Raw genomic sequence first — 24,642 nt, forward strand, 5'->3', positions numbered from 1 at the left:
AGCTTGGATGAATAAGGTGCCCAGACTCTATCCCAATATATGCATATTATTAGTATAATTGGATAGAAAACATTCTGAAGTTTCTATAACTGTTTGAATGAAGTCTGTGAGTATAACAGAACTCATATGGCAGGCGAAAACCTCAGATAAATCCAACCAGGTAGTGGGAAATCTGAGGTTTGTAGTTTTTCAACACTCCGCCATTCCAATATACAGTGTAAATGGGGTCATATTGCACTTCCTAAGGCGTCCACTAGATGTCAACAGTCTTTAGAACAGTCTTGGTTTGAGGCTTCTACTGTGAAGTGGGGGCGAATGAGAGGGGATTGAGCCAGGTGTCTGGCAGAGTGCCACAGGCTCGTGACGCGCGGTCGCGAGAGAGTTAGCTCTCGTTCCATTGCTTTTCTACAGACATAGGAATTCTCCGGTTGGAACATTATTGAAGATGTATGATAAAAACATCCTACAGATTGATTCTATACTTAGTTTGACAGGTTTCTACGGGCTGTAACAGAACGTTTTGAACTTTTTGTCCGACGTTCGGCTGGACCTGAACACGCATTTGGATTTCTTTACAAAACGCCCTAACAAAAGAAGCTATTTGGACATAAATAATGAACTTTTTCGAACAAATCAAACATTTATTGTGGAACTGGGATTCCTGGGAGTGCATTCTGATGAAGATCATCAAAGGTAAGTGAATATTTACAATGCTATTTCTGACTAATGTTGACTACACAATATGGCGGATATCTTTTTGGCTGCTTTGTTGTCTGAACGCTGTACTCAAGATTATTGCATGGTTTACTTTTTCCGTAAAGCTTTTTTGAAATCAGACACAGCGGTTGCATTAAGGAGAAGTATATCTCTAATTCCATGTATAACACTTGTATTTTCATCAACATTTATGATGAGTATTTCTGTAAATTGATGTGGCTCTCTGCAAAGTCACGGCATGTTTTAGAAATATGGACGTAACGCACTAATGTAAAATGTGATTTTTTCATATAAATATGCACTTTATCGAACAAAACATACATGTATTGGGTAACATGAAGTCCTATGAGTGTCATCTGATGAAGATCATCAAAGGTTAGTGATAAATTTGATCTCTATTTGTGCTTTTTGTGACTCCTCTCTTTGGCTGGAAAAATAGCTGTGTTTTTCTGTGACTTGGTGGTGACCGAACAAAATCGTTTGTGGTGCTTTCACTGTAAAGCCTTTTTAAAATCAGACACTATGGCTGGATTAAGGATAATTTTATCTTTAAAATGGTGTAAAATACTTGTATGCTTGAGTAATTTTAATTATGAGATTTTTGTTGTTTTGAATTTGGCGCCCTGCACTTTCACTGGCTGTTGGCGAGGTGGGACGCTACCGTCCTGAATATCCAAGAGAGGTTTTAACAGGTATGCCTTGTTAGAAGTTAATTTGTGGAATTTCTTTCCTTCTTAATGCGTTTGAGCCAATCAGTTGTATTGTGACAAGGTAGGGGTGGTATACAGAAGATAGCCCTATTTGGTAAAATACCAAGTCCATATTATAGCAGGAACAGCTCAAATAAGCAAAGAGAAACGACAGTGCATTATTACTTTAGGACATGAACGTCAGTCAATCCGGAAGATTTCAAGAACTTTGAAGGTTTCTTCAAGTTCAGTCGCAAAAACCGTCAAGTGCAATGATGAAACTGGCTCTCATGAGGACTGCCACAGGAAAGGAAGACCCAGAGTTACTGTACCTATGCTGCAGAGGACAAGTTCATTAGAATTAACTGCACCTCAGATTGCAGCCAAAATAAATGCTTCACAGAGTATAAGTAACGGACACATCTCGACATCAACTGTTCAGACTGCATGAATGAGGTCATCATGGTTGAATTGATGCAAAGAAACCACTGCTAAAGGACACCAATAACAAGAAGAGACTTGATTGGGCCAAGAAACATGAGCAATAGACATTAGACTGGTGGACATCTGTTCTTTGGTCTGATGAATCCAAATTTTAGATTTTTGCTTCCAACCACGTCTTGTGAGACACAGAGTAGGTGAATGGATGTTCTCGGATGATTCTGCATGTGTGGTTTCCACCGTGAAGCATGGAGGAGGAGGTGTGATGGTGCTTTGCTGGTGACACTGTCAGTGATTTATTTATAATTCAAGGCACAGTTAACCAGCATGGCTACCATAGCATTCTGCAGCAATACGCCATCCCGTCTGGTTTGCGCTTAGTGGGACTATCATTTGTTTTTCAACAGGACAATGACCCAACACACCTCCAGGGTGTGTAAGGGCTATTTGACCAAGAAGGAGAGTGATGGAGTGCTGCATCAGAGTGAATGAAAAGCAGCCAACAAGTGCTCAGCATATGTGGCAACTCCTTCAAGACTGTTGGAAAAGCATTCCAGGTGAAGCTGGTTGAGAGAATGCCAAGTGTGTGCAAAGCTATCATCAAGGCAAAGGGTGTTATTTTAAAGAATCTCAAACATAAAATATATTTTGATTGTTTAACACTTTTTTGGTTACCACATGATTCCATATGTGTTATTTCATAGTGTTGATGTCTTCACTATTATTCTACAATGTAGAAAAAAAATTAAGAAAAACCCTTGAATGAGAAGAGGTGTCCAAACATTTCACTGGTACTGTATGTGTAGAGCTAAAACAGTACATCTCAAAGGTCAGTCATGCTGCAGACTTACATGTTTCCCTGCTTTCCCCTCTCCTGGGGGTCCCGGGTTGCCCCTCTCTCCCTTGGCTCCCTGCACCCCTCCTACACCCATCTGCCGTCCAGAGACAGGCGCACAGCTCTCACACGCATCTCCCTGGTGATAGATACAACACAACAACAGTCAACAAGAGAGAGAACAGTCTGGGTGAGTTGGTTACATTATATAGTTAGACAGGCAGACAGACAGACTATAGATAGACGCAACGTCAGCACAAGAACTGTTCGGAGGAGGAATAATGGTAAGGGGCTGTTTTTCATGGTTCGGGCTAAGCCCCTTAGTTCCAGTGAAGGGACATTTTAATGCTACAGCATACAATGACATTCTAGACAATTCTGAGCTTCCAACGTTTTGGCAACAGTTTGGGGAAGGCCCTTTCCTGTTTCAGCATGGCAATACCCCCGTGCACAAAGCGAGGGCCATACCGAAATGGTTTGTCGAGATTGGTGTGGAAGAACTTGACTGGCCTGCATAGAGCCCTGACCTTAACCCCATCGAACACCTTTGGGATGAATTGGAACGCCGACTGCGAGCCAGGCCTTATCGCCCAACACCAGTGCCCGACCTCACTAATGCTCTTGTGGCTGAATGGAAGTAAGTCCCCGCAGCAATGTTCCAACATCTAGTGAAAAGCCTTCCCAGAAGAGTGGAGGCTGTTATAGCAGCAAAGGGGGACCAACTCCATATTAATACCCATGATTTTGGAATGAGATGTTTGACGGTCATGTAGCGTAGATAGATATATATTTAATTAGTTCTTTAGTTAGATAGATAGTTTGATTGTTAGTTAGATAGTTAGATTGTTAAATAGTTAGTTAGTTCATCTGCTATACATGGTGTTGAAGATAGTTTATTTAATTAACAGCCTTTTATAGCATCATCTTTAATAAGCTTAATCAATCTTATATTCACAATCTATATAGGCATAAGGATACGTTATAAGATAGATATCTTGGACAGATAAGGGAGATGGACGGATAAACAGCCAGAAAGCCAGCCAACTAACCATCCAGACAGTCAGGCTGACTCATTGATTGGTTGGTTAGGTGTTCCATACCTTCTCTCCCTTCAGTCCAGTTAGTCCATCCCGACCAGGCTCTCCAGGCAGGCCCTGGGTTCCATGGGTGCCGGCTAATCCTTGGTCTCCCTGCTCACCCTGGTCGCCCTAGCAACAGAGACATATACATTTGATCAACAATAGGGATCTGGTCTGTGACTCGTACTTGAACATTCATAAATAAAGATAATATAACTATAGTCCAAAAATCATTCAAACCATGTCTATGAATGAAGACTAATTATCAATAGGCTTAATCTGGGTTTGTGATACCAGATTCTTCAATTGTATTGTAACTGCCAGTCTTAGCTCAGTTAAAATCAGTGCGTGCTACAGATTCAAGGTAATTTAAGGTGGTCCGACTGACTCCTCAGAGGTCCTACATTTTTTTAAGGTGGGCTAATTTTCCAGTGGACTTCCCAGTTTATAGGGACTACGGTTGTTTAAATTGGACCAAGCCCTCCGGGGACCTAAAGTTAATTTAAGATGGACTCATTTGCGGATGGGACCGGAGGCTTTTCTAGGTTTTCCTAATGACATTGCCTGGTTTAAGGTGGTCTGAGGACCCCAGAGGCACTAGTTAATCTAATGTAGTCTGATTTCTCTGCAGTCGTTTTAGGGCTATCTACTCATTTAAGGAGGACTAAAGTACCTGGAGATATTAGATGATTTAAGGCGGTCTAGTCTGCTTGTTCCCTGGGGCAACAGGCTACATTCAAAATAGACTAATTTCCCTGGGTTATTCAATGTCTTATTTAAGGCGGACTAATTTTCCTGTGGACATTATGTTAACTAAGGTACTGAGTTCCCTAGGGACATAATTTAAGTCAATGTAATTGGATTTCTCTGCAGGCAACAAGGCTATTTAAGGTGGACTGAATTCCCCAGAGGCTTTGTCACATATCCTGGCACTAGCTGAGAATGACTACATTACTGTCCCTTCGCATCTTTCAATTCTATTCAGAGACTTTTACAAAGAAAAACCTGTAATGAAGAACTTACCTTCTCTCCCCTTAGACCATCACGACCTGGCACACCCTGTACAAGGAGACAGGAAAAGACAGAGATTTAGAGTCATACGCACCTATAAGATTATGCATGCGCAGGCACGCACACACAAACACCTGTGCAAGCCACTACCCATTCAGATATAAACCCGTTGACACAGCGCTAACCACCGAGGCCCATGTAATTAAGCTGTGAGACACAGAATCTTACAATTTAATTGAGATTTATAGCTCACCTTGGCGTATCCTGTGGTAGGTGGGGGATTACCTGCATATGTCACGACTTTGCCAATATTTAAGTTGCAGACATACAGTGATCTAAGGTCAGTTTGGTGTTTTTAGTGGCATGTGTATGTTGTTGGCTTAGTCATGTTAAACAAGCATGGTCAAAGTAATGCAAACCAGGTCGACAAAGTAGGCAGAGTCCTCATAGCCCTCTTCTCTCCAGGTAGAGGGGTCTCACCTGTTTGCCGTCGGTGCCCTCTCCTGCAGGCCCGGCGGGCCCTGGAGGGCCAGTTTCACCCGCTAGCACCTTGACGGAGGACGTCCCACTGCCCACCTCAGAGGGAGAAGACTGGCACACCCCACACGACGCACCCTGGGGTAGAGGGGAGAAACACTGGCTTAGGACTGTTGGCAAAAGAAACACACACACACACACACACACATACAAACGTATAGACATACTTTCATGTGTAAAGATGTATGCACACAAACTAACACACACTTCACCTTCTCTCCTTTAGGGCCGGCAGTTCCTAGACCAGGAATCCCTGGATCTCCCTGTCAAAAGAATCACATACCAAAACACAACACATCAAACCAAAACATAACATAACACATCATACCAACACACAACACAACATAACACATCATACCAAAACACAACATAACACATCATACCAAAACACAACATAATATAACATATCATACCAAAACACAACATAACATAACACATCATACCAAAACACAACATAACATACCAAAATACAACATAACACATTATACCAAAACACAACATAATATAACATATCATACCAAAACACAACATAACATGATGACATCACCCAGTATTAGATGTAGTGTTTGTTAGCTCCACCCTCTCACCTGTATCCCCTTCAGTCCATCCTTGCCACTAGGTCCTCTGGGTCCAGCTTTGCCCTATCAGATACATATAATGCCTTCAGAAAGTATTCACAACCCTTAACTTTTCCACATTTTCTTGTGTTACAACCTGAATTTAAAATTGATTAAATTGAGATTTTGTGTCACTGGCCTACACACAATAACCCATAGTGTCAAAGTGGAATTATGATGTTTAATTTGATTTTTATTTAAAAAAATAAAAGTTCAAATCTGACAAGTCTTGAGTCAATAAGTACTGAACCCCTTTGTCATGGCAAGCCTGAAAAAGGTCAGGAGTAATATTGTGCTTAAAAAGTCACATAATAAGTTGCATAGACTCTGTGTGCAATAATAGTGTTTAACATGATTTTTGAATGACTACCTCATTCATCCTTGCCCTCTAAATACTCCTCTGCTGTTTTCAACCAAGATCTCAGCGATCACTGACTCATTGCCTGCATCCGTAATGGGTCAGCGGTCAAATGACCTCCACTCATCACTGTTCAAACGCTCCCTGAAACACTTCAGCGAGCAGGCCTTTCTAATCGATCTGGCCGGGGTATCCTGGAAGGATATTGATCTCATCCCGTCAGTAGAGGATGCCTGTTTTTTTTAAAATGCCTTCCTCACCATCTTAAATAAGCATGCCCCTTTCAAGAAATTTAGAACCAGGGACAGATATAGCCCTTGGTCCTATCCAGACCTGACTGCCCTTAACCAACACAAAAACATCCTATGGCGTTCTGCATTAGAATCGAACAGCCCCCGTGATATGCAACTTTTCAGGGAAGCTAGAAACAAATATACACAGGCAGTTGGAAAAGCCAAGGCTAGCTTCCTGCAACACAAACTCAAAAAAGTTCTGGGACACTGTAAAGTCCATGGAGAATAAGCGCACCTCCTCCCAGCTGCCCACTGCACTGAGGATAGGAAACACTGTCACCACCGATAAAGCCCCTATAATTGAGAATTTCAATAAGCATTTTTCCACGGCTGGCCATGCTTTCCACCTGGCCACCCCTACCCTGGTCAACAGCACTGCACCCCCCACAGCAACTCACCCAAGCCTTCCCCATTTCTCCCTCTCCCAAATCCAGTCAGCTGATGTTCTGAAAGAGCTGCAAAATCTGGACCCCTACAAATCAGCCGGGCTAGACAATCTGGACCCTCTCTTTCTAAAATTATCTGACAAAATTGTTGCAACCCCTGTTACTAGCCTGTTCAACCTCTCTTTCATGTCGTCAGAGATTCCCAAAGATTGGAAAGCAGCTGCGGTCATCCCAGTCCTAAAAGGGGGGGACACTGACCCTAACTGCTACAGACCTATATCCTATCCCACCATACCTTCTCCGCTATGCAATCTGGTTTCAGAGCTGGTCATGAGTGCACCTCAGCCACGCTCAAAGTCCTAAACGATATCTTAACCGCCATCGATAAGAAACAATACTGTGCCGCCGTATTCATTGACCTGGCCAAGGCTTTGGACTCTGTCAATCACCACATCCTCATCGGCAGACTCGATAGCCTTGGTTTCTCAAATGATTGCCTCGCCTGGTTCACCAACTACTTCTCTGATAGAGTTCAGTGTGTCAAATCGGAGGGCCTGTTGTCCGGGCCTCTGGCAGTCTCTATGGGGGTGCCACAGGGTTCAATTCTTAGACTGACTCTCTTCTCTGTATACATCAATGACGTCGCTCTTGCTGCTGGTGTGTTAACAACCCTCCAGACGAGCTTCAATGTTATACAACTCTCCTTCCGTGGCCTCCAACTGCTCTTAAATACAAGTAAAACTAAATGCATGCTCTTCAACCGATCGCTGCCTACACCTGCCCGCCCGTCCAACATCACTACTCGGACGGTTCTGACTTAGAATATGTGGACAACTACAAATACCTAGGTGTCTGGTTAGACTGTAAACTCTCCTTCCAGACTCACATCAAACATCTCCAATCCAAAGTTAAATCTAGAATTGGCTTCCTATTTCGCAACAAAGCCTCCTTCACTCATGCTGCCAAACATACCCTTGTAAAACTGACCATCCTACCGATCCTCGACTTCGGCGACGTCATTTACATAATAGCCTCCAATACCCTACTCAATAAATTGGATGCATTCTATCACAGTGCCATCCGTTTTATCACCAAAGCCCCATATACTACCCACCATTGCGACCTGTATGCTCTCGTTGGCTGGCCCACGCTTCATAGTCGTCGCCAAACCCACTGGCTCCAGGTCATCTACAAGACCCTGCTAGGTAAAGTCCCCCCTTATCTCACCTCGCTGGTCACCATAGCAGCACCCACCTGTAGCACGCGCTCCAGCAGGTATATCTCTCTGGTCACCCCAAAAACCAATTCTTACTTTGACTGCCTCTCCTTCCAGTTCTCTGCTGCCAATGACTGGAACGAACTGAAAACAATCTCTGAAACTGGAAACACTTATCTCCCTCACTAGCTTTAAGCACCAGCTGTCAGAGCAGCTTACAGATTACTGCACCTGTACATAGCCCATCTATAATTTAGCCCAAACAACTACCTCTCCCCCTACTGTATTTATTTATTTATTTAGCTCCTTTGCACACCATTATTTCTATCTCTACTTTGCACATTCTTCCACTGCAAATCTAGCAATCCAGTGTTTTACTTGCTATATTGTATTTACTTCGCCACCGTGGCCTTTTTTTGCCTTTACCTCCCTTATCTCACCTAATTTGCTCACATTGTATATAGACTTATTTTTCTACTGTATTATTGACTGTATGTTTGTTTTACTCCATGTGTTGTTGTATATGTCGAACTGCTTTGCTTTATCTTGGCCAGGTCGCAATTGTAAATGAGAACTTGTTCTCAACTTGCCTACCTGGTTAAATAAAGGTGAAATAAATAAAATAAATGAATAAAATCCTCAGTCAAGCAGTGCATTTCAAACACAGATTCAACCACAAAGAATAGCGAGGTTTTCCAATGACTCACAAAAAAGGGCACCTACAGTATTGGTAGAAAAAAAGCAGACAATTAATATGAATTACACTTAGTTATTAATTACACTTTGGAGGGTGTATCAATACCCCCAGGCACCACAAAAATACAGCTGTCCTTTCTAACTCAGATGCTGGAGAGGAAGGAAACCGCTCAGGGATTTCACCATGAGGCCAATGGTGACTTTAACACAGTTACAGAGTATAATGGCTGTGATAGGAGAAAACTGAGGATGGATCAACAACATTGTAGTTACCCAACGATACTAACCTAATTGACAGAGTGAAAAGAAGGAAGCCTGTACAGAATATTATTATATATATATTATTTTGTAAAACTGCAAAAAATGTGGCAAAGAAATTAACTTTATGTCCTGAATACAAAGCATTATTTTTTGGGCAAATCCAACACATCACTGAGTACCACTCTTCATATGCGTGGTGGTGACTGTATCATGTTATGGGTATGCTTGTTACTGGCAAGGATTAGGGAGTCTTTAAAAAAAAATAACGGAACAGAGCTACTGTAAGCACAGGCAAAATCCTAGAGGAAAACCTGGTTCATTCTCCCAGACACTGTTAGACAAATTCACCTTTCAGCAGGACAATAACCTAAAATACAAGGCCAAATATACACTGGAGTTGATTACCAAGATGACATTAAATGTTCCTGAGTGGCCAAGTTACAGTTTTGACTTAAATCGTCTTGAAAATCTATGGCAAGACTTGAAAATGGCTGTCTAGGAATTATGACAGAGCAACTTGACAGAGCTTGGAGAATTCCCAAAAATAATAATGTGCAAATAGGGCATAAAGAATGACTCATAGCTGTAATCGCTGCCAAAGCTGAATTGAACTGTATTGTATTGACTCAGGGGGTCGAATACTCTTCTACTGAAGATATATTCATGTTTTTTAACTTCTTTTTACAAACGTTAGAATTTATTTTCTAATTTGACATGACAGAGTATTCTGTGTACATCATTGACAAAAAAATGACAATTAAATCAATTTGAATCCCACTTTGTAACACAAAAAAATAAAGGGGTGTGAATACTTTCGTAAGGCATTGTAGTTACAGTGCATTTCATCACTTTGTCTCCAAAGAGCCATACAACAGCCAGCTGAACTCATTTTTGCATCTGTAATAAGCCTGAGGAAAGTATTTGATCATAAAATCAGATCCAACAATAATATCACGGGCCTACAAATCCAGGTGTCATTGTACGCTGATGATTAATACTTTCTTTTAAACCAACAATTAGAATCCCTCCACAGCCTCAAAGATGATCTAGATACTTTTTCTAACCTCTCTGGACTACAGTGTAGACATTGTTAATGTTGTAAATGACTATTGTAGCTGGAAACGCCTGATTATGTATGGAATATATATATATATATATTTTATTTAACCTTTATTTAACAATGCAAGTCCATTAAGAACAAATTCTTATTTTCAATGATGGTCTAGGAACAGTGGAATAACTGGCTCAGGGATTTGAACTTGCAACAATTTCGGTTACTAGGCCAACGTTCTAACCACTAGGCTACCCTGTCGCCATGACATCTACATCGGCGTACAGATGCCCATTATCAGCAACCATCACTCCTGTGTTCCAATGGCACGTTGGGTTAGCTAATCCAAGTTTATCATTTTAAAAGGCTAATTGATCATGAGAAAAACATTTTGCAATTATGTTAGCACAGCTGAAAACTGTTGTTCTGATTAAAGAAGCAATAAAACTGGCCTTCTTTAGACTAGTCAAGTATCTGGAGCGTCAACATTTGTGGGTTCGATTACAGGCTCAAAATGGCCAGAAACAAAGAACTTTTTTCTTAAACGCGTCAGTCTCCATGGATTCTAGCCTTCTAGGCAGAGTTGCAGAGAAAAAGCCATATCTCAGACTGGCCAATAAAAAGAAAAGATTAAGATGGGCAAAAGAACAGAGACACTGGACAGAGGAACTCTGTCTAGAAGGCCAGCATCCTGGAGTCGCCTCTTGACTGTTGACGTTGAGACTGGTGTTTTGTAGCTTGTTTTTGGTCGCAGATTCAGGAATGGAGAATCCACAAGGAAAGAAATTCCACAAATGTACTTTTAAGAAGGCACACCTGTTAATTGAAATTCATTCCAGGTGACTACTTCATGAAGCTGGTTGAGAGAATGCCAAGAGTGTGCAAAGCTGTCATCAAGGCAAAGGGTGGCTACTTTGAAGAATCTCAAATATAAATATATTTAATATATATATTTGTTTAACACTTTTTTGGTTACTACATGATTCCATATGTGATAGTTTTGATGTCTTCACTATTATTCTACAATGTAGAAAATAGTAAAAAATATACAAAAACCCTTGACTGGTCCTGTATATTTACCCCCAAAATATGGGTTATTGGAAATTATGCAGAGAATTACATTGATGGAAGCCACAACATGTCTGCAATATTATTAAAGCTGATCTACCCCTCCCCCCCAAAAACTACTATAGATATAAAGAATGTTGAAAAAAGTATGCCATAAAGATTCTCTTAACATATGTATAAACTCTCACCGTTTTACCGTCAGCTCCTTTGCCACCAGTGTTACCCTGGAAACAAGAGAAAATGTAATGTCAACAGAACTGGCTTTGAAACTCAATGTTCAGTCTTTTATCTTATGTATGAAATGTATTTTTGGTACAAAGTAACCTCAAACATCCTGAGCCCTATTGAGTTCCCTACTCAGCACTAACCTTCTCTCCTCTCAGCCCTGCCAGGCCACTGACTCCAGGTTCCCCCTGAGCAAGAGTTAACACAAATCACTTCCAGGTTAGAAACAGATCCTGGAACAACACAGAATGCACGCACTAACACGCACGCGCACACATACACACACACACACACACACACACACACACACACACATTCCATTCCAATAAAACACACACTAACCTGTTCTCCCTTCTGTCCCAGCCCAGGTTTTCCTCTCTCTCCTTTGTGTTTCAGAGTTTGTTCCATGGCAACAAGGTTGGCAGCAGGTAATTCACTCAGGGTGGGGCACACAGCACATGCATCACCCTTTTCCCCTTTGACACCATCAGACCCCACCCCTCCCTGCCAAGCATACAGACACATTTATCACATGGAGACAGGTTAGTGATAACACATACTAATAGGCATGTTTCCTTTGAGGTATAGCGTCTAATGTGGTGTCCCTAACAGATCTGTTATTCAACTATATCCAATGTGGTGTTTCCGAACAGATCAGTTAGTCAGCTTATTATAATGTGGTGTCCCTAACAGATCAGTTATTCAACTATATCCAATGTGGTGTTTCCGAACAGATCAGTTAGTCAGCTTATTATAATGTGGTGTCCCTAACAGATCAGTTATTCAACTGTTATTCAACAGATATATCCTTATTATAATGTGGTGTCCCTAACAGATCAGTTATTCAACTATATCAATGTGGTGTTTCCTAACAGTTCAGTTATTCAATATATCCAATGTGGTGTCCCTAACAGTTCAGTTATTCAACTATATCAAATGTGGTGTCCCTAACAGATCAGTTATTCAACTATATCAAATGTGGTGTCCCTAACAGATCAGTTATTCAATATATCTAATGTGGTGTCCCTAACAGATCCGTTATTCAACTATATCCAATGTGGTGTCCCTAACAGATCAGTTAGTCAGTTTATTATAATGTGGTGTCCCTAACAGATCAGTTATTCAACTATATCTAATGTGGTGTCCCTAACAGATCAGTTATTCAACTATATCCAATGTGGTGTCCCTAACAGATCAGTTAGTCAGCTTATTATAATGTGGTGTCCCTAACAGATCCGGTATTCAACTATATCCAATGTGGTGTTTCCGAACAGATCAGCTAGTCACCTTATTATAATGTGGTGTCCCTAACAGTTCAGTTATTCAGATATATCTAATGCTGAGGTATCATCAGTGGTGTCCCTAACAGATCAGTTATTCAACTATATCTAATGTGGTGTTTCCGAACAGTTCAGCTAGTCAGCTTATTATAATGTGGTGTCTATAAATAACATGGTCAGTTATTCAACTGTATCTAATGTTGTGTCCCTAACAGTTCAGTTATTCAGATATATCAAATGTGGTCTCCCTAACAGTTCAGTTATTCAGATATATCAAATGTGGTCTCCCTAACAGTTCAGTTATTCAGATATATCTAATGTGGTGTCCCTAACAGATCTGTTATTCAACTATATCCAATGTGGTGTTTCCGAACAGATCAGTTAGTCAGCTTATTATAATGTGGTGTCCCTAACAGATCAGTTATTCAACTGTATCTAATGTTGTGTCCCTAACAGTTCAGTTATTCAGATATATCAAATGTGGTCTCCCTAACAGTTCAGTTATTCAGATATATCAAATGTGGTCTCCCTAACAGTTCAGTTATTCAGATATATCTAATGTGGTGTCCCTAACAGATCTGTTATTCAGATATATCTAATGTTGTGTCCCTAACAGACCAGTTTCAGTTATTCTAATATAACAGTCCTCAATTATATGGTGTCCCTAACAGTTCAGTTAGTCAACTATATCTAATGTGGATAACAGACCATCCAATGTGGTGTCCTAACAGATCAGTTATTCAACTATATCTAATGTGGTGTCCCTAACAGATCCAGTTATTCAACTATATCCAATGTGGTGTCCCTAACAGATCAGTTATTCAACTATATCAATGTGGTGTCCCTAACAACAGTCAGTTACTATATCTCAACTATATCCAATGTGGTGTCAATGTATTGTCCCTAACAGATCCTATATCTAATTATTCATCACTATATCAACTATAATGTGGTGTCCCTAACATATCAGTTAATCAACTATATCTAATGTGGTGTCCCTAACATATCAGTTAATCAACTATATCTAATGTGGTGTCCCTAACATATCAGTTAATCAACTATATCCAATGTGGTGTCCCTAACATATCAGTTAATCAACTATATCTAATGTGGTGTCCCTAACAGATCAATTAGTCAACTATATCTAATGTGGTGTCCCTAACATATCAGTTAATCAACTATATCCAATGTGGTGTCCCTAACAGATCAGTTAGTCAACTATATCTCTTCTAATGTGGTGTCCCTAACAAATCAGTGAATCAACAATATCGAATGTGGTGTCCCTAACAGATCAGTTAGTCAACTATATCTAATCATATGTGGTGTCCATAACAGATCAGTTAGTCAACTATATCTAATGTGGTGTCCCTAACAGATCAGTTTGTCAACTATATCTAATATAATGTGGTGTCCATAACAGACCAGTTAGTCAACTATATCCAATGTGCTGTCCCTAACAGACCAGTTAGTCAACAATATCTAATGTGGTGACCCTAACAGTCCAGTTAGTCAATTATATCTAATGTGGTGTCCATAACAGATCAGTTAGTCAACTATATCTAATGTGGTGTCCCTAACAGACCAGTTACTCAACTATATCTAATGTGGTGTCCCTAACAAATCAGTGAATCAACAATATCGAATGTGGTGTCCCTAACAGATCAGTTAGTCAACTATATCTAATCATATGTGGTGTCCATAACAGATCGGTTAGTCAACTATATCTAATGTGGTGTCCCTAACAGATCAGTTAGTCAACTATATCTAATATAATGTGGTGTCCATAACAGACCAGTTAGTCAACTATATCCAATGTGCTGTCCCTAACAGACCAGTTAGTCAACTATATCTAATGTGGTGTCCCTAACAGACCAGTTAGTCAACAATATCTAATGTGGTGACCCTAACAGTCCAGTTAGTCAATTATATCTAATGTGGTGTCCGTAACAGATCAGTTAGTCAACTATATCTAATGTGGTGTCCCTAACAGACCAGTTACTCAACTATATCTAATGTGGTGTCCCTAACAGACCAGTTAGTAAACTATATCTAATGTGGTATCCCTAACAGATCAGCTAGTAAACTATATCTAATGTGGTGTCCCTAACAGACCAGTTAATCAACTACATAAAATGTGGTGTCCCTAACAGACCAGTTAGTCAACTATATCTAATCTAATGTGGTGTCCCTAACAGTTGAGTTAGTCAACTATATCTAATGTGGTGTCCCTAACAGATCAGTGAATCAACTAAATCAAATGTGGTGTCCCTAATAGATCAGTTAGTCAACTATATCTAATCTAATGTGGTGTCCCTAACAGATGAGTTAGTCAACTATATCTAATGTGGTGTCCCTAACAGATCAGTTATTATAATGTTGTGTCCCTAACATATCAGTTAGTCTAATGTGGTGTCTCTAACAGATCAGTTAGTGTAATGTGGTGTCTCTAACAGATCAGTTAGTGTAATGTGGTGTCCGTAACAGATCAGTTAGTCTAATGTGGTATCCATAATATATCAGTTAGTCTAATGTGGTGTCTCTAACAGATCAGTTAGTCTAATGTGGTGTCTCTAACAGATCAGTTAGTCTAATGTGGTGTCTCTAACAGACCAGTTTGTGTTTGCCTATACATATTTATAGTTGTGTGCATTGGTATGCTGGTGTGTATGCATCTGTATGTGTGTGTACACAAGTGAGTTAGTGACTGTATGTAACCCATTCCCACAGCACATGAATGAAACATGAGATATAAATTAACAGGTGGGACTCTGTACCTTCTCTCCTGCCTTCCCATCTGCTCCTTGAAGACCCTAATGAATAGAAAAGAGGAGAGGAGATAGCAGGAGGAGAGAAGAGGAGAGGGAGAGAAGATGAGATTTTAAACATTCCTAGCTGTAAATTAACATTATTTTCTCATACAAAGCAAATTCCTTGATGACTATATAAAATGAAATAACCATATGAGCATTAAGGGTGCTGCATGTCTCACCGGGAGGCCAGGATCTCCTATCCCAGGGACCCCAGGCTCTCCTTTGGGCCCCGTCTTCCCGTGGAGGGCCACAGTGTTGCCCAGGTCTGCAGACAGGACGGGACACACCTCACATGGGTCACCCTGAGAGGGACAAAACCAAAGAGACACACAATGTCAACACACATCTCACAGGATTGGCATTGATACACACAGAGATGGACAAACACATTCACAACCCATGCAGTATACTTCCTTACACTAACCCTAACTCACAAACCAGGACACAGAGGGTTAACACACCTTATCTCCTTTACCACCACCAGGACCCCTAGGACCCTGAAAACACAACATCAATACATTTTAGTAGAGCATGATAGTGAGGATGAGGTTCCAAATTACACACTGTCTAGGATACAAAACAGTGGTCTGAATGCATCCTGTACTCACAGGATCTCCTGGTTCTCCATCTTTCCCTGGTGTCCCAGAATGCCCCTGGACAGGAAGAGAGAAACAGGACTATAACCATAACAACCATTGTACCATTCCAGAAATGTACAGAATTCTAGTTGTGGGATGTTGTCTTATCAAACAATATAATCTATATACAGTTACTTCTATGTTCAAACTGTGAACTTGGAAGTTTTGAAGCAGTTTTAATTGGATTTAATTCAGATATATTTTTTACCTTGTCTCCCTTTGATCCAGGAGGTCCTCCAGGAGTGCCCTAGCATCAAAACAAAACACACCACTACTCAAAAGACTGATGAGCAACTATCCCCTTCTGTAACTGTCTCTCACTTCCTCTCTACCAGAGCCATACAAGAACAGACGCAAACGGCGTCTCCTCGAAGATGCTTCTTGGCTTCAGTCAAGGTTAACACATACAGCATCTCCTCCAAGATGTCCATATTAAGCCTCTCTTTGCTTGCCATCCCAGCCCCAACTTGCCCAGTGCATTAAGCATCTGACAACTGGAGGATGAAGAGTTGTTATAACACGACACTGACCTCAAACCTGAGGATGGAAAGACAGAACAGAATTACAGAGCAGAGACACTACTCACTGGCAGGCCTGGCAGGCCTGGTTCTCCAATTCCTGGCATTCCTGGAAGTCCGGGTTTTCCCGGTTCTCCTGCTAGTCCTTCAGGCCCCAACTTTCCAGAGGTACCCTGGGAAAAAAAGTTCCTAGAGGTTAAAGTTCAAATAGATGCCAAAGTGGCATTAAACAGAAAATGGTAGTTTGATTTCGAGGGCCACTAAAAGCATGTGTTTACATTAGATGCACATAGAAAGGTACAGTGTACATAAAATGGAAGTACACACTGTTAAATACTACATTTAAAAAGAGTAGCTATTCTGTTGAAAGAGTACCTTCTGTCCCTTGGGTCCCACCACACAGATGGATCCAGCCCGACCCTGCAGAGAGAGACACAGACCATCACTTAGCTCTTATTAAACAGTATGAAAACCTCTGCCTAAGGAATATTGAAGCCTGAGAGCACACACACATGCAAACACAAACTGAAATTCCTCTTTATGGTCACACTTGAAACTTTCCCAGCGTATCCACGTTGGGATGAATGGGTGAGATGAAAGGGTTTAAGTCAGCCTGAATCAGCCAGGTAGTGTGAGAGGAACACAGTCAATGAGGCAGAATTGATTCTGCTGACTTTGTTGCTCCAGTCTAATCTATCAGGCATTAGGAAGACTACACCCAGAGACACGCTGGGCAGAGCAGAATAGATATCAGTACCAGTCTAGGCTTGAAATAGTAATTCAGTATAATTCTACTGAACACCCTCTGTTAGCCTGATAGGAGTATGTGTGTGTGTGTGTGTGTGTGTGTGTGTGTGTACATCTGTTCCTGCCAATTATAAGACAGATACATGCTGTTAATTCAAGTGAAATAGGAAGTGCTGTTTACGGTTTGCTAACTACTCCGCTTATCAACATAATGGGAACCCCATTGTGGAATGCATAAAGAGGCTACATATTTAAACCATTTTTCTGCCATTTGCTAAACGATGAAGGTTATGATGGTGATGGTGATGATAGTGCTGATGTGAAAGAGATAAGCAGCCACTCACATCCTTTCCTGGGGTTCCAGATAGTCCCTGGAGACCAATATCTCCCTTATGTCCTTTATCTCCCTGAGAAGACAAGGGGGATGGAGAAAGTAAGAAATAAGAAACAGTCACTGTAATACGGACAGACAGACAGGCATATAGAATGTCAGACAGCCAGACAGACATACAGGCATATAGAATGTCAGACAGACAGACAGGCATATAGAATGTCAGACAGACAGACAGACAGGCATATAGAATGTCAGACAGACAGACAGGCATATAGAATGTCAGACAGACAGACAGACATACAGGCAGACATACAGGCATATAGAATGTCAGACAGACAGACAGACATACAGGCATATAGAATGTCAGACAGACAGACAGACAGGCATATAAAATGTCAGACAGACAGGCATATAGAATGTCAGACAGACAGACAGACAGACAGACAGACAGACAGACAGACAGACAGACAGACAGACAGACAGACAGACAGACAGACAGACAGACAGTTGTATACCAGACGTACCTTGTGTCCGACAGCTTCTCCCCAGTTAGCGGGCAGCACCTGATAGAGAGAGAGAATGACCAGAATGAGACCAGGCAGACTGACGAGCATACTAAATACAAACACACACACACACACAACACATCACACACACACACACACACACACACACACACACACACACACACACACACACACACACACACACACACACACACACACACACAGGCTTAAAGACTCTGCAAATGAATACTCTGTCTTAATGTACCCCACTCTAAACCACTCTGAACTGAACACCCCCATCACAATAGTTACACTCCAGGAAGAAATACTCACAGACTCGCCTTTCTCCCCCTTCTGTCCCATGCGTCCCTCTTTGCACTGAGAAACAGACAAATGAGACACACACAAACACACACACACACAAATGATTTATACTCCAGTAATCTTGTAGTTCCTAGATGGGGAAGGGGAGATAAATTCAAGTCCACAGGTCAATTAGTTAACTTAGTGATTCAGACTTCCGTTGTATTGCCCTAGCAGACAGACAGACAGGAAGAGCAATGCTTGGCAGTGCAACTCACGCTAAAACTCTAAAATAAGCAAGATCATTATACTTAATAATATCCTGTTCAATCCAGAGTTCCAACCATGTCTCTAAGGTTGGTGAACCCACAAGTTATGATGTTGCATGGCTAGATATGCTACATCAAAGAATGTCAGTGTAAATGCAGTAGCTTCTATAATGAGTAACCTGAAGTGTTGGCTCCCCGAGCTATCTAGCTCAGAGGGCTAATGCAGTCTTTTACATGGACAAGCCACTTACTGTACCAGATCCAGAGTCACTGCAGTCTGAACCCTAGGAGAGATAGAGAGAGAGATAGAGAGGGAGATACAGAGAGAGAGAGAGAGAAAGAGAGAGAGAGATAGAGGGAGATACAGAGAGAGAGAGACAGAGAGAGAGAGAGAGAAAGAGACAGAGAGAGCGAGAGAGAGAGAGAACGAGACAGGGAGAGAGACAGAGAGAGAGAGAGAGAGAGAAAGAGAGAGAGAGAGAGAGAAAGAGGGAGATACAGAGAGAGAGAAAGAGAGAGAGAGAAAGAGACAGAGAGAGAGAGTGAGAGAAAGAGTGAGAGACAGACAGAGACAGAGAAAGAGACAGAGAGAGAGTGAGAGAGACAGAGAGAGAGAGAGAGAGAGAGAGACAGACAGAGAGAGAGAGAGAGAGAGAGAGAGAGAGAGAACAGAGGGGGCAGCGAGACAAAGTCTGATGATAAGTTTGTATGAAATTAGTATGTATGGCAATAAATCACAAAAATCAATTCAGATAAAAATGTATATTTGGAAAGTGAAGCTAAAATAATTAGAATTTTGCTAATGAGACAGTGATTACAATATTTATGAAACTCTCAGTGTGTGATGCTGATGCTGTGTTTGTGGGGTGATCAGTGAGCATGTGTGTGTATGTGTGTATGTGTATGTGTGTGCGTGTGTCTCAGCGTGTCTGGACGACACAGGTGATGATGTCACACATTCCCCCACGATTAGTCTGAGTACACACTCCTATGGCCACGTGTTTTGACTATTTTCATATGAATGTGTGGGTACATGTTTGAGTGAGTATTTGCAGTATGTGTGTGTTCCTATCTCACCCGATCTCCCTTCTCTCCCTTCATTCCGTGCTGTCCAGGGTGTCCAACTGAAGCCAACTGAAACAAACAAACCAAACATGAACACCTCTATCATACTAGAAGTATATTATTGCCAGGATATTACTCTACTTTAAATTGTCTCATAATTAGCCAGAGGGAAAATACAGGGCACTTTTACATTTGTGCTTCTTTATACCTGTACAGCATTGCCTACATATAAATGCCTACATTTACATATAAAATAAAACCGTTTCATTGTTTTCGATTGAAAATCATTCCACAGGTATTTTACTTATAATTTGAATGTACTTTTCTGATTGCTTGAGGACAATCTACGGTTTCAGATTCCAATAAGTATTATTTTCCAAGTGAAGGACATTTTATAGCAGTTTTAGAAGGGGGTGTGATGGGGATATGTCTGTTGTGTTCATGTGAATACCAGTGCGACATGAGTAGGGCCCTGTGTTTTGGTTAATCATGTCACATGACCTGGATTTGAACTTTTATTTGTAGCCTTTTCCAGAAATGAGAATGAGACCAAAAATGAAAGCAATTGACTGAGGATGGTGCTGGACCATGCGACATAAAACAAAAATGGGAAAGTTTGATGACAAAGCATTAAATAAAGGTTCAAATCCAGGTCCTGGGACATGATTAACCAAAACACAGGGCCCTAGACATGAGAGCTTCCATCTTATGTTTACTTGAGAACAGTGATGCAACTAAAAAAGCCCAAATTAATTTTGTAATGTACCATGTCGATAAAGCCAAGTGACTGACAAAACGTCTGAGTCAGGCTGTGTCTCTTGAGATGAAGTTGCTTTTGATAGCATGTCGTGATGAGCACTGAGAAAGAAAAGACTAAAAGCAGTGGAGGCCAAATTCAATGCAAAAAGACAAGCAAACGTCAAATGGAGAGCCAGCTCCCAACCTCAGGTAGTCACAGATCATACTTATATAGTATGGATGTAGTATCGTTGATGAGGTCGAGGAGAGACATGCCAACTAATCAGGAAGACAGTAAGCAGGATGAATAAATCAACAGGTATAGGAAGTATGAACCAATCGGAGCACACAGTACCAATTTGGGACCATTGGCCCAACTAGAAGGGCCAGTTGTAGTCAAAGCAAGTCAAGCACATCCACACCCAGTGTCATGATTAGGGTGCAGTTTCTCTAATGACCAGAGAGTGGTACTGTTACACCATTTAAATATTCTCTGAAGAGATGCAGACAGGTGTTTGGGGAGGGGGCCTCCAACATTTCACTCACACTCTCTCACACACTTTCTCACATGTAGTTAGAAATAATTAAACAGAGGCTATATACACACATACACACACCTCCCTCTCAGGAGACAGAGATCAATAGATCGTGTAAAGTCCCCACGGCACTGGAGAGTGCAGGCCAGCTGGAGATTCTCACTGCAGTTTGGTGTGTGTGTAATAAATAGCAAAAGTGAATTTTGCTCTAATGGACGTATGGTAATTAAAACAGCATCTACCACCAGGCGTGTCAGCCCAGCCAGCTCTCCTCACACCACACAGTTCATTTATATATTGATATTGTGTGACTGGGAGCTAAAGGAGAGAAAGAAGGAGGGAGAAAATAGGAGTGAGAAGGTTTTTCTCCAGTGTGTTGGAACTGCAAGTCCATCAATGATTGGCACCCGCGGTGCCTACTGCATAGTCCCTGTTTCCTACCACCATCTCTCTCTCGTCTTCCAATGTGGAAGACCAGGAAACATGCGATGCAGGGGCCGGGTGTACGGACACCAGAGCTGTGCTGCTGAGGCTGGTGCGGGCTCGGTTGACCCCAGAGCTGTGCTGCTGGGGCTGGTGCGGGCTCGGTTGACACCGGAGCTGTGCTGCTGGGGCTGGTGCGGGCTCGGTTGACACCAGACCTGTGCTGCTGGGGCTGGTGCTCGGTTGACCCCAGAGCCGTGCTGCTGGGGCTGGTGCGGGCTCGGTTGACCCCAAAGCTGTGCTGCTGGGGCTGGTGCGGTCTCGGTTGACACCAGAGCTGTGCTGCTGGGGCTGGTGCGGGCTCGGTTGACACCAGAGCTGTGCTGCTGGGGCTGGTGTTGACCCCAGAGCTGTGCTGCTGGACGGTTGACCCCAGAGCTGTGCTGCTGGGGCTGGAGCTGTGCTGCTGGGGCTGGTGCGGTCTCGGTTGACACCAGGCTGTGCTGCTGGGGCGGTCTCGGTTGACCCCAGAGCTGTGCTGCTGGGGCTGGTGCGGGCTCGGTTGACCCCAGAGCTGTGCTGCTGGGGCTGGTGCGGTCTCGGTTGACCCCAGAGCTGTGCTGCTGGGGCTGGTGCGGGCTCGGTTGACCCCAGAGCTGTGCTGCTGGGGCTGGTGCGGGCTCGGTTGACCCCAGAGCTGTGCTGCTGGGGCTGGTGCGGGCTCGGTTGACCCCAGAGCTGTGCTGCTGGGGCTGGTGACCCCAGAGCTGTGCTGCTGGGGCTGGTGCGGGCTCGGTTGACCCCAGAGCTGTGCTGCTGGGGCTGGTGCGGGCTCGGTTGACCCCAGAGCTGTGCTGCTGGGGCTGGTGCGGGCTCGGTTGACCCCAGAGCTGTGCTGCTGGGGCTGGTGCGGGCTCGGTTGACACCGGAGCTGTGCTGCTGGGGCTGGTGCGGGCTCGGTTGACACCAGAGCTGTGCTGCTGGGGCTGGTGCGGGCTCGGTTGACACCAGCTGTGCTGCTGGGGCTGGTGCGGGCTCCAGCTGTGCTGCTGGGGCTGGTGGGGCTCGGTTGACACCGGAGCTGTGCTGCTGGGGCTGGTGCGGGCTCGGTTGTCACCACCGGAGCTGTGCTGCTGGGGCTGGTGCGGGCTCGGCTGACACCGGAGCTGTGCTGCTGGGGCTGGTGCGGGCTCGGTTGACACTGGGGCTGGTGCGGGCTGACACCGGAGCTGTGCTGCTGGGGCTGGTGCGGGCTCGGTTGACACCGGAGCTGTGCTGCTGGGGCTGGTGCGGGCTCGGTTGACACCGGAGCTGTGCTGCTGGGGCTGGTGCGGGCTCGGTTGACAGACCGGGGGCTGTGCTGCTGCTGGGGCTGGGGCTGACACCAGACCTGTGCTGGGGCTGGTCGGTCTGACACCGGAGCTGTGCTGCTGGGGCTGGTGCGGGCTCGGTTGACACCGGAGCTGTGCTGCTGGGGCTGTGCTGCTGGGGCTGTGCTGCTCGGTTGACACCAGACCTGTGCTGCTGGGGCTGGTGACACCAGAGCTGTGCTGCTGGGGCTGGTGCGGGCTCGGTTGACACTGGAGCTGTGCTGCTGGTGGTGCGGGCTCGGTTGACACCAGAGCTGTGCTGCTGGGGCTGGTGCGGGCTGACCCCAGAGCTGTGCTGCTGGGGCTGGTGCACCACCCCAGAGCTGTGCTGCTGGGGCTGGTGCGGGCTCGGTTGACACTGGAGCATGTACAGGATGTACATTTTAACAGACCTAGAAAGTTAGAACCAACTTCCAAGAACCCCCTCCTCTTCCAGAGAACCAGGCCCCCCGATGCCCCAAACCTCTACAAATACCCCCAGACGGTTCACTAGCCCCTCCCATATACAGTACCAGTCAAAAGTTTGGACACACCTACTCATTCAAGGGTTTTTCTTTATTTTTTACTATTTTCTACATTGTAGAATAATAGTGAAGACATGAAAACTATGAAATAACACATGGAATCATGTAATAACCAAAAAAGTGTTAAACAAATCTATATATATTTTATATTTGAGATTCTTCAAAGTAGCCACCCTTTGCCTGATGACAGCTTTGCACACTCTTGGCTTGCTCTCAACCAGCTTCATGAGGTAGTCACCTGGAATGCATTTCAATGAACAGGTGTGCCTTGTTAAAAGTACATTTGTGGCATTTCTTTCTTTCTTAATGTATTTAATCAAACCAGTTGTGTTGTGACAAGGTAGGGGTGGTATACAGAAGATAGCCCTATTTGGTAAAAGACCAAGTCCAGAACAGCTCAAATAAGCAAAGAGAAACAACAGTGCATCATTACTTTAACCTCTCTTGGATATTCAGGACGGTAGCGTCCCACCTCGCCAACAGCCAGTGAAAGTGCAGGGCGCCAAATTCAAAACAACAAAAATCTAATAATTAAAATTACTCAAGCATACAAGTATTTTACACCATTTTAAAGATAAAATTATCCTTAATACAGCCACAGTGTCTGATTTAAAAAAAGCTTTACAGTGAAAGCACCACAAACGATTATGTTAGGTCACCACCAACTCACAGAGTTCCAAAACATGCGGTGATTTTGCAGAGAGGCACATCAATTTACAGAAATACTCATAATAAACATTGATAAAAGATACAACTATTATACATGGAACTTTAGATAAACTTCTCCTTAAAACTTCTTAAGGTATAGGGGGCCGCATTTTCACTTTTGGATAAATAACGTGCCCAATTTCAACTTCCTGCTACTCATGCCAGGAATATAAGATATTTATATTATTATTAGTAGATTTGGATGGAAAACACTCGGAAGTTTCTAAAACTGTTTTAATCATGTCTGTGAGTATAACAGAACTTATGTAGCAGGCAAAACCCAGAGGACAAACCATTCAGAAATTATTTTTTTGAGGTCTCTGTCTGTTCAAGTCCAGCCGAAAGGTCGGACAAAAAGTCCAAAAAGTTATATTACAGTTCGTAGAAACATGT

General features: G+C 42.9%; 1 protein-coding gene across 8 annotated transcripts in view; it reads right to left on the bottom strand.

Moving 5' to 3' along the window:
- The window catches only part of LOC112264430 (collagen alpha-1(XVI) chain-like), a 112,553-nt gene that overhangs the window by 37,370 nt on the left and 50,541 nt on the right, over nt 1-24,642 (bottom strand). For 7 of the 8 annotated variants that reach the window (XM_042295284.1, XM_042295286.1, XM_042295285.1 and 4 more), the window contains 21 exons: nt 19,963-20,019; nt 19,137-19,169; nt 18,647-18,691; nt 18,332-18,370; nt 17,818-17,880; nt 17,102-17,146; nt 16,795-16,899; nt 16,417-16,455; nt 16,179-16,223; nt 16,032-16,067; nt 15,750-15,872; nt 15,535-15,570; nt 11,823-11,984; nt 11,624-11,668; nt 11,444-11,479; nt 5,897-5,950; nt 5,522-5,572; nt 5,253-5,387; nt 4,785-4,820; nt 3,783-3,890; nt 2,699-2,821 (listed from right to left, as the gene is read on the bottom strand). In XM_042295284.1, coding sequence (XP_042151218.1) covers nt 2,699-2,821; nt 3,783-3,890; nt 4,785-4,820; nt 5,253-5,387; nt 5,522-5,572; nt 5,897-5,950; nt 11,444-11,479; nt 11,624-11,668; nt 11,823-11,984; nt 15,535-15,570; nt 15,750-15,872; nt 16,032-16,067; nt 16,179-16,223; nt 16,417-16,455; nt 16,795-16,899; nt 17,102-17,146; nt 17,818-17,880; nt 18,332-18,370; nt 18,647-18,691; nt 19,137-19,169; nt 19,963-20,019 — 1,416 coding nt within the window. The remainder of the gene's footprint in view (nt 1-2,698; nt 2,822-3,782; nt 3,891-4,784; nt 4,821-5,252; nt 5,388-5,521; nt 5,573-5,896; nt 5,951-11,443; nt 11,480-11,623; nt 11,669-11,822; nt 11,985-15,534; nt 15,571-15,749; nt 15,873-16,031; nt 16,068-16,178; nt 16,224-16,416; nt 16,456-16,794; nt 16,900-17,101; nt 17,147-17,817; nt 17,881-18,331; nt 18,371-18,646; nt 18,692-19,136; nt 19,170-19,962; nt 20,020-24,642) is intronic. The other variant, XM_042295289.1, reaches the window with a different exon arrangement.

This window comes from Oncorhynchus tshawytscha, linkage group LG13 (assembly GCF_018296145.1).
Source record: "Oncorhynchus tshawytscha isolate Ot180627B linkage group LG13, Otsh_v2.0, whole genome shotgun sequence".
Lineage (NCBI taxonomy): Eukaryota > Metazoa > Chordata > Actinopteri > Salmoniformes > Salmonidae > Oncorhynchus > Oncorhynchus tshawytscha.